General features: G+C 40.0%; 1 protein-coding gene across 3 annotated transcripts; it reads right to left on the bottom strand.

The window, feature by feature from the left end:
• Nucleotides 1-790: 790 nt before the first annotated feature.
• On the bottom strand, nt 791-9,142 carry LOC146484997 (uncharacterized). 3 transcript variants are annotated; one of them, XM_085103741.1, is made up of 6 exons: nt 8,875-9,142; nt 4,031-4,156; nt 3,682-3,912; nt 2,806-2,937; nt 1,878-2,047; nt 791-1,379 (listed from the first exon to the last, which is right to left on the bottom strand). In XM_085103741.1, exons 1-6 carry the CDS (start codon nt 9,002-9,004, stop codon nt 1,029-1,031), a joined length of 1,140 nt encoding a protein of 379 aa, XP_084959867.1. In that variant the 5' UTR covers nt 9,005-9,142; the 3' UTR covers nt 791-1,028. The 3 variants fall into 3 exon arrangements, with proteins under 3 accessions (XP_084959867.1, XP_084959866.1, XP_084959868.1); XM_085103740.1 differs by lacking the exon at nt 8,875-9,142 and adding an exon at nt 6,495-6,956; XM_085103742.1 differs by lacking the exons at nt 3,682-3,912; nt 8,875-9,142 and adding an exon at nt 6,495-6,956.
• Nucleotides 9,143-9,657: the final 515 nt, after the last annotated feature.

Genomic DNA, 9,657 nt, shown 5'->3' with positions numbered 1-9,657 from the left:
TCAGCTAACAGTTTTCTTAAGTTTCCTAGCCATGAAAAAAGGGCCATTTCAGCTGAGCTGACAATTAAAATTTTGGCTAATTCTCGGCTATTAGTAAACCCCAGTTATACCCTCTTGAGATCAGACTGGTTTGAGGTAACGTTTGGCATCACTGGTAACCAGTCTCCGCTCTTAATTTGCTCTGTTCCAGAATGACTAGCAGCATGTATGAAATGGGTGAAGTATCACTGACTCGCTGTGCGAGCTTCGCCTTTCTGACAAGCCGAGCCCCGATAAGAGCGAAACAACTGTTCAAGAATGCTTTCTAGTCTTGGCACTAGTTTTTTCATGTCCAAGTAACCGTTATGTTGTGTCGAAACTGCTTGCAGTGGCTTAGGGCAATTTTAGTGTGACCTATTAAGTAGTCCTGTGGGTTCCTTTTAGTGGATCTGTTTACGTTTACATGATACCCGTCGAAGATCTAGTATCTGTACGTGTTATTTGGTATGGACGATACAGTGTGTCTCGGTCTCGGAGATGATTTCAACAGCGTCCTCTATGACAGCGGGTGCCGATCTGGGAAAGAATTCATCATCCCCCTCCCCACCCTCCTCGGTATATTTGCTTTCATGATTTCGTGATACCGTTGAGCTTCATGTCTGTGAGTAGTATTGCATCGAGGTTCTTAAAAAAGGAATATAATTAAAGGGAATGGCAAAACGGCTCGCTAAGTAAACACTCCAAACTTCTGACTCAGTCGGGAGTTCACTTGACCTTTATAAATTATTGAAGTAAGTGGGCTGCAAAACAGTTAGAAACTAAATAAGATATTTATTCAAGCGCTGGTGTTTCTGTTTACTGTTCGGAGAGAGTTCACCGTAAAAGGAAGTAGACAAATGAGTAATAAAGTGCTAACTTCTCATAACGAGAAAAATTCTGGCAGACATCACGGCGTACTCCACATGGTGAATTTTCTCCTCGAGTTCTCACCCTCGAAATGAACAAATTTTACATATAAGCACTGTCAAAATGCACAGTTCACTTTATTCTCATGGACTTTCAGGAAAATCTCCGTTCTCCTCTGGTTGCATGTAAAAAGCCTGGCCTTGGCCTGGAACCGTGTTGGGGGCCTGGGGCTGCATAGGGAACATATTTGGCAGCTGTGGAATGTCACTTCTTTGCTGTGTGGCTGCTGGCACAGCTGTCTGCTGGCTCGCAGGTGCTGCCTCCATGCTGTTGCTACTGGCGGACTGCATCTTCATAAATTCGGCAAACTGGTCATTGGCGGGAACCGCGGGTGCGCCAGGTGTTTGGTCTTTTTTCTCCGCTGTTGCCGCGCCAAAACTACTAGCTCGCCATTGGTCGAAAACTGCATTTGCTTGGGATGCGGGAACTTGTGGCTGTACAAATTCAATGATTAAGAGATTTAAATAATAGCTTTCAGACGTCTTGAATGATGGCATATAAAAGGGCAATGTGCACTATTTTTCAGCGTCGACTTATGAGGATGCCTTGAGCTTGCCAAAATTCCTCCAGTGCGATGAGGAGGGCAGACAATCAGTTAAAGCTTGATTACTGAAGGCTATTTTCAACACTGTCATTGATGTCATACATGGTTAAGTTACAACTTGGGGTCCAGTAATAGGCCATTAGTCCGAGTTGCTTTGAAGCTCATTACGAGAGCGAGGCTAAGTGCAAAGCTTCCATGTGTTTTGTTTGCGTCTGAATGAAAACTGTTTTCAAGATAAAAACTATGCACGAAACCTCACATTCATGATGAGATTCAAAGCAGCTCGGAATTGGCCTATTCATGTGACTGGAACTCTGAGATCAACACTGACCTTGCAACGTGTAAATTAGAACTAATAAGTTGCACTAATTAAACAGTCACCTCTCACCTGTGCGCTCTCTGGAATGTCACTCTTAGCTACAGGATTTATGGCCATGTTTGGGTCAGCTTGTTGAAGAGGCACGGGATTGGCCGGGTATTGGTTCATAGGACTGGCAGCGAATGCTGCCTGGCTCTGCTGTGGTATCGGTGCAGGGGCAGTGTTGTATTGAGTTTGTCCTAGAATCAGAAATCACAACAAGGTTGCAGTTACAGGTAGATCGGTTGTTTAACAGAATTGTTTGACCTGTACTTTTTGTGTTAGTTCAGTCCACTGGGCGCTGCTGTAGTACTGGAAGTTGCGGGAGTCACGGCCTTGGGTGGTACGATTGAGAGTGAATGGTCTTCTTCAGGTGTCTCAATAGCATGGCCATGCAAGCGTATTTTGAACATATGAAGGATATGGAGTCTTTGTTATACTATACAAGATCAATATTTGTAATGAAATAGGAAAGAAACACCAAAACAAAAAACAAAGCACTTATTTGTTCACATTAAAAGGGGTCCCTACCGGCCGGGCTACGGAAATTGGTAAATTGTATGGTGTGTCTGTCCGGTAATCTGCTCATTCATTTTACGATTGGATTGATACAAAAACCTAGCAGTTTCAAAGTTTTCCACTTTCATACAAGACCAGAGTGGTGCAACAATACTGCAGCACACGGAATGTCCAAAAATGTGTTAACAAAAGGCCCGGTTGTGGTTCTTGTGTCGGCACAAAATTCTTATAATGATCTTGAAACACTTGTCACAAGCCTCCAAGCGTGTTTGTATTCAAATAAATTGACGTTTCTGTCACGCCTTTTGGTGATTTCTGACGAACTCGTATTAAGCGGCCACTTGCCATTTCCCCGAAGGGATTTCCCCGAGGTTGGCCACTTAATAGGGGTTCAACTGTAATTGTTAGGACATAATTATACCATATTATTTTTCCTTACCCATATTGGGGTAAAAGGAGGCGGCTTGCTGTCCCGGCATTTCTTGCTGCTGTTGAGCTGGCATGATGTTAGCTGTCATGGGTACGTTAGGTGCCTGGTAACCGAGCGGGCCAGGAACCAACATCTTTTTATCTAGCAAATGATTAACAAAGACAGATGGAGAATAAATACTTGACCAGCAACTGGCATTCATGGAATCAGCAAAAATTTCATAACGGATGCAAAGCTTTTTTAATCACCCTTGGTATAAATTTAAGAGCAGTTTTGTTTTCTTTTTGTTTTGTTTTATCAGTAAATATCGTAAAAAAAGGAATTGCCTTTTGGTGGAATTGAACGAAAAAACATTCACAACACAAAGGAGCTGTCTACCCTTAGAGCTAAAGCGGCCATGTCTCGTGCGGGCGATCTGATTGTTGTTCCAGGAAAGGACATGAGAGAAACCTCTGCTACCCATGGTAGGGACTCATTGATCCCACAAAAAAAACTGTTAATTCAGTTCATGCTCGTATTTTCTTCATCCATAATGAGTGACTTGTGATTTTGCTATTTCGATACAGCAAATATAGTGTTATCAGCATCACAAAAACACTATACCAGTTAGACATTTTTTTTTTTACAAAAAAATCTACCCCTTGAACCTTGATCCATGTCAACCAAAACAGTACCGTGGTTTAAAAGTCTCCTAAGATTTACAAAATCAAGAGATTATCATATTCTTTTGATGACATTTATAAACAAGTCTTTTTTTATCCTACCCTGCCCTACCCTCGAATTCCACCCCCCCCCCCCTCCCACTCCCTTCCCTCCGCCGTTCATGGTTCGTGGTTACACTTGATAATCAATTATATTTTTCATAACCGGTTTATCCAGTCACACCTGCTTGTTCGTCAGGTTCTTCGTCATCGTCTTCGTCATCACTGTAATCATTATCATTATTGTTATCATTCTCACGAGATTCGTCAAGGTTAGTATCATAGTCATCATCGTAGTGTTTCTCTTTCTCCTGTTCGTTGAACGGCCTGACATTAACTGCCTGATCTGAATCTTCTTTCGGGCTGTCGTCGGGACGTAACAACGCTGATTTCACGTCCGCATCGGCTGCGCTATCTGTTATTAACGTGTTACGTTGGTTAGTGGTTAATGGTTAGTGGGTTAGTAAGTTATGATATCTGTCAATCAAGGAACTGTCAATCATTGATACCCGAGAGATGTCAACAGATATTACCTCCTTCCTTAGCTTTTTTCAAACAGCGCCCCATTTGAATTTTGTATTCATACATGAGAATCTTTCCGTTGGAGTATTCATCGATGATTTTCTGACAGTCGGCTGGTGGGTTCTTCAACAAAGTTGCTGTAGGAAGCAAGAACAAAAACCAAAGGGTTTCTGTCATTTTGATTAAACAGATCATCTCATAAGCAAAGGTGTTTAGACTGTATTCCAATCAACCTCAACCAATTTAATATTATGATATTTTATGACCAAAACGATTGACAGTGAGGTGAGGTTGATTTTACGCGGCCATCACTACCTATGAAAGACTGGTCTATTCTACATTGCACCTTTTGAACTCTTTCAATGCTAAGAGCGCACAAAATCACAATTTAATTAAAATCCAAAACTAATAATAGTAATAATGAAGAAAGAAAATTAAAGTTTGATGCTGCTTTATCTACTAAGTAGAAAAACTAACAAACAGCATCACACAAAATTTGAAATTTCCTCACTACACTTGAGGATTCTATCCACTCACTTAACAGTCTGTACCTCAACCAATCAGATTGCATGCACGTTTCAAGCTCATCCAATAAAGATTAGTAATTCAGGCTCACTCTGTGCTGATGTTGCACGGTGAAACAGACCTTTATCACTCGGCGGCCATGTTGAGTCTCAGGAGAATAAAAGCTTTGTTTTTGCACCACAGCCTCGCCCAGACGCGAATTCAGAGCGAGGCTTGCCGTGTGCAAAAGCAAAGCTTTTTATTCTCCTGAGACTCAACATGGACGCCGAGTGATAAAGGTCTATTAGACTTCGAATTATATCACTCATAATTAAAATTAAATTAAAAATTAGAATACATTTCTTGAGCGCCATAATCCACTAGCTGTCCATAGTGCTTTACAACAATACTTTTAAAAAAATTTACACAGAATAAAATTATAAAAATTATAAATCAACTGCATCCTTAAACAGATAATTCTTAAGCTTAGTTTTAAATACTGCTACCGATGATGATTGCCTAACATGTAATGGTAATTTATTCCATAGTTGCAGTCCTGCTACCGTATGCCCTATCATCATATGTTTTAAGCTAGGCCCGCAGGCTCACCAAGCAACCGGTTGTTTGAAGATCTTTAAGCATGCACGGCCCGAGTTCTTGTATCTCAATAGATCTCTGATGTAGCTCGGTGCCAGTCCATTTAGAGCCTTATAAGTGAGAAGCGCACTGGGAGCCAGTGTAGGGCCAAAAGTATCGGTGTAATATGCTAATTTATGTGGAATTGTTTACATTACATATTAAATATATCTTTTCGGCGTTATGTTGGTCTTTTTGAAAGACTCAAGAAGGTTTATTTGAAGTAACTCCCATGAAACAACGGTTAGCCCCAATCTGTAGCATGAAGTGACTTGGAGCATTGCGACCCCCTAGATTATCGCCCCTTATCTTGCAACCTGCAGGTACCAATTTTTAACACAAGAAGAGCAGGAGATAGAGTACCTCCGTACTAAATAAAGAACAATGAAATGTGTAATTAAAACAAGGCAATAAAAACTTAACTCTTAATTTAACTGACAACTTTTAGTCTCAAATCAGCGAAATGCTTGATATCTAGCATTGAACAAACAGTTTCTATGGCAACGTAATTTAGACTACACCGGAATGTGTAAATACTTTATAAATACGAAAAAAATATGATAACATTTTTGAAAATAGTAACTAACCATATACTTAGACTTCGGAGTTAATATCAAGCCCAGCTGTTTCGAAAAGACAAAATTTTAGAAGAAACTTTTGCCGAAGCTAATAAGGGAAATTTTTCGAACTATCTCATGAATAATGCATGTCTGGTGGACTTCTCGTCTTGACCTTTTGGTCCTTAACTTTAGAGATAAATACAGAAATTACTTCAGATGTTAACGTCTTGATGATTCACTCAACGATAAACGTATTAAGTTCAGAAGATTTAAGACAACGAGTTAATTAAATATTGTGATTGAATAGCCACCACGTTAAGAGCGCATTATTAACGGTGTTTGGCCGACTTTCAGCTAACATGAATTTATTCTAACTTAGAGACTTCAGATAAAAGCTGAAAACTTCAATATAAGTAAACATACGTATTAATGTATGTGTGTGTCCATTTCCTTATTTCTTTAATTAGACAAAATAGAAACATTCTGTGAGGAAAACTGTGTTCGCTTTGTGTGTGAGTGTCCTTTGAGAGACCGTCTCGGGCTCTGTTGCCGTGAGCTAAATTGAAAACGCTCAAATTCCTTAACACTTCGTCGTAATCTCGATATCGTTCTGTCACTTCGGGAACATGGCCTATTTCACGTTGAATAACAGAATTATCTTCCCAACAAATGGTCCTCAATTTATTTGTAAAGCTATCTGGTACCTGTCATAACAAACGACTCACCCTGATCATCAACAATCCAAACTCGATTCTTAAAATATTGCAAGGTTTACCTTTGGTGCTATTTTCGTTCTTTTCTACACTAGCAGTCTTGTTGGCAAGCTTGTCATCGGTTTTATTCACGCCCTTGTCAGCAACGGTTTTGGCACCGGTCTTATCAGCGTTCTTATGAGCTTTGTCCTTCTTCTTCGAGTCGTGTTTTTTGCTGCTAGTCTTGTGTTTCTTACCAGCATCCTTGTGTTTAGCGTCTTTGTGGTTTTTCGTTTCGATCACCTTGCTTGTTATGCTTTTGGCAGTGGCTTTTTGCGACTTGCTCTTCGATGATTTAGCCGCACAAATTGCAATAAGCACAAGAAGGATCAACAAAACACTTAGCCTCATTTTGTCAGCTTCAGTGTCCAAGAAATAAGGCGAACGTTAGGATAGATGCCTAGGATTTCTCTCTTACGGTTCACAAACCCGCCAGGCGCGAGCGCGTTCGCAGCAACTTCCTTACGTTACAACAATAATCTGGCAATCTTATGAATTATGCATGAATTTTGCTTGTCAAAATTTCCAACCAAGACATGAAATACCTGCTAACTTTAATACGACCGTTTAGGAGGAACAGGTCTTTCTCTCCTTTTATGGCGTTCAGCCGGATAACAGCGGTAAAACACTATTTTTTTTTTGTTTGCCTAACGAAACGAACAATATCAACCTCTGTATATCGGCAAGCCTTTATATCTGGAAGTCACAAATCAGAACTCAAGTGAAAATCACAGGGCTTTTCACCCTACCCGACCCCTCAACGTTTGATCCCGAGGGATTGCATCTTTACCGGAACGGTCACACTCGAGAATTTGTCCACAACAGAGTCGTAAATATGCATGTAACGACTAGAGCAAAATATTTTACGCTCTAAAACAGATGTACTGCTAATTTTGCCTTGATTCGTATGGTCAGACTTTAGAATTTTATACTCAGAACTTAAGCCAGAACCAATGCATGCAGCACGGTTCAATAACTAGCTTTCATTTGTGTGGTCACACGTCTTTAGCTCCAAATTGTACTGCATAATAAATAACATCACACCACGGCATGCTTTGGATATTTCATCCAAGAGCTTGAACAAAATAACAGATATGTGCAACACAACAAGAACGGCCACTTCCAGATTTCATTTAAAGTGTTTAATTTTACCCTCGAAAACTCGAACTCCCGATAACTCGAACCTTTTTTAATTTCCCTTGAAGGTTCGAGTTATCGGGAGTCGACTGTATCACCGCCCTTTTCTGTAGCACAATTACTGAACAATGCTGCAGGATAGCTTTCATTTGAATGGTCATAATGCAATTAAATGTGAAAACAGTTGAGCATTGATCAATTAATCAATTCAGTTCGATATATAACGATATTTATGAGTTAGCGATGAGCTTTATATCAGCAACTCACGTATATTCCATGTACCGTAACCTTGGAGATTTTTAAATGAGACGTTCGCTAGCTTCTACTGATTTCTAGACATTGCCAACAAGTTTACTTTGCACCCACGTGTTGTTGAAATCTCTGGGATAATTCGATCTCTAATGAGACTAACAGGTATGGGATTCTTCTAACTCAAAGTTATCAAGGAATCTTATCACAGCAAATCCTTTTTAACGTTTCGACTTTGTATGGCTGATTCCAACTCTACAGAGGTGCAAAGAACAATTTACTATCACGTTTACCTGGATGGCTCCTAGTCTTTTTTAATTCTCAAGCAAGCCTAATTAGTTAACTTTTCATTTCAGCGCCAGCATCACACATGCTGGGCGTCTATACAGTTATGCGCCGATATGTGGATGAAAGCCTTGACCGTGATAATGAAAATCAAAGTTATCAGGCGGTACTTTCCTGTGGTACTGTTTATCATGCTACACAAGGTATTCATAACTTCTTCGTATGAAAATAAAATCCTCGTCAATTAGGTGCAACCACTCACATGATTAAAGATCTTCAGCAGTATTTTCCTGAGATGCGGTTTGTTACTAGATATGTGCTGTACAAGGTGCATTTTTCTTCTGAATCTGAGGACGAGGCCCAGCCTTACATTTGACCGTTCCAAAGAAAGATTTTAAACAGCAATTTCCTGTCAGTACAGCTACTCACTCGACTGTAGTTCTTTACCACAAATAATGAAATTTTGTGCAGTTAATTTAAGAGGCGCTCTTGAAATTGTAAGGGTTAACGGACGCTCAACGTCTCTGAGCAAGGTTTACTACACGGCATGCTGACTAAAGTAAACAGGTGCCTCGCATGAGTTACCCGACATTAAAAAAGCCCACATAAAATCACAATAAACTAGAAGCTCAGAGACAGTTGCTATATCTGATTGATCCATTTTTGCTCTAAAAATTATCAGCATTATTAACATTAAACCTTAAATAATCTTATTAATAAAAATAAACTTACGGTCTTGGTTGACCAGAAGGTCCCATCTTTTGACGATCTTTTTCGCGGTTGATTTGTGCTTAGTCGGTTTACCTAACACAAGACCCACACAAAATACAAACAGAACCCAGCCGACTGTGAAACGATTCATTGTTTGAGGCGAGACCGTGTTGTTAAAGTTGCGCTTGGTTAGGCCCTTAGAAAAAGCTTCAAAAAAATTCAATCAAACCTGGCAGATATTTTATATCAACCATGCGATAAGTCGCCAAATTTGGCAGTTGCGTTGCTGGAGTCATATCTCACCCAGCGTTTTGGTATTACGTTATAAAGTGGTTAAGAAAAGCCAATTAGATCTGCGAAAGGGAGATAACATGTTCATAAGTCGCACACCTTTCCAGGTCAAGTCGCCATTTAATTGGTTGAGATTTTGGATTTATATCAACTAAGCGGGTGCCCAGTTTTGAATGAAGGTAAACAAAGATTTTCAAAACAGGTCTTGAAGAATTTATGCTGTCTGTATTTCAAAGTTTTCATCTACCTAAAATTGGTGCTGTAATGTGAATTTAAAAATTAGAATAAATAAAAATGAAGATCATTCTAAGACTATTGGGTCAATCAAATACAGATACTTCTTTGTAACCATGACAGACTGGGGACTTTATGCCTGGCTACTTAGCTTTGTTCGAAGTTCTCCGAGAAACTATTGGCTACCGGTTGGAATATCTATATCTCCTCTCCTCTTCTTCCCTTCCCCTTTCCCTCCCCTCCCCTCTCCTCCCCTCTTCTCTCCTCTCCTCTCCTCTC

Source organism: Pavona decussata, unplaced genomic scaffold (assembly GCF_977016875.1).
Source record: "Pavona decussata unplaced genomic scaffold, jaPavDecu1.1 SCAFFOLD_28, whole genome shotgun sequence".
Taxonomy (NCBI): domain Eukaryota; kingdom Metazoa; phylum Cnidaria; class Anthozoa; order Scleractinia; family Agariciidae; genus Pavona; species Pavona decussata.
This window is presented reverse-complemented; position numbering and strand designations above follow the sequence as displayed.

Excerpts from the sequence above, each read along its gene's own strand:
- LOC146484997 (XM_085103740.1), bottom strand. The coding sequence starts at position 6,822 with ATGAGGCTAAGTGTTTTGTTGATCCTTCTTGTGCTTATTGCAATTTGT. Across the intron at positions 4,157-6,494 it reads GAACGAAAATAGCACCAAAG|CAACTTTGTTGAAGAACCCA; the intron begins GTAAACCTTGCA and ends TGCTTCCTACAG. Across the intron at positions 2,048-2,805 it reads CTCCTTTTACCCCAATATGG|GACAAACTCAATACAACACT; the intron begins GTAAGGAAAAAT and ends TTCTGATTCTAG.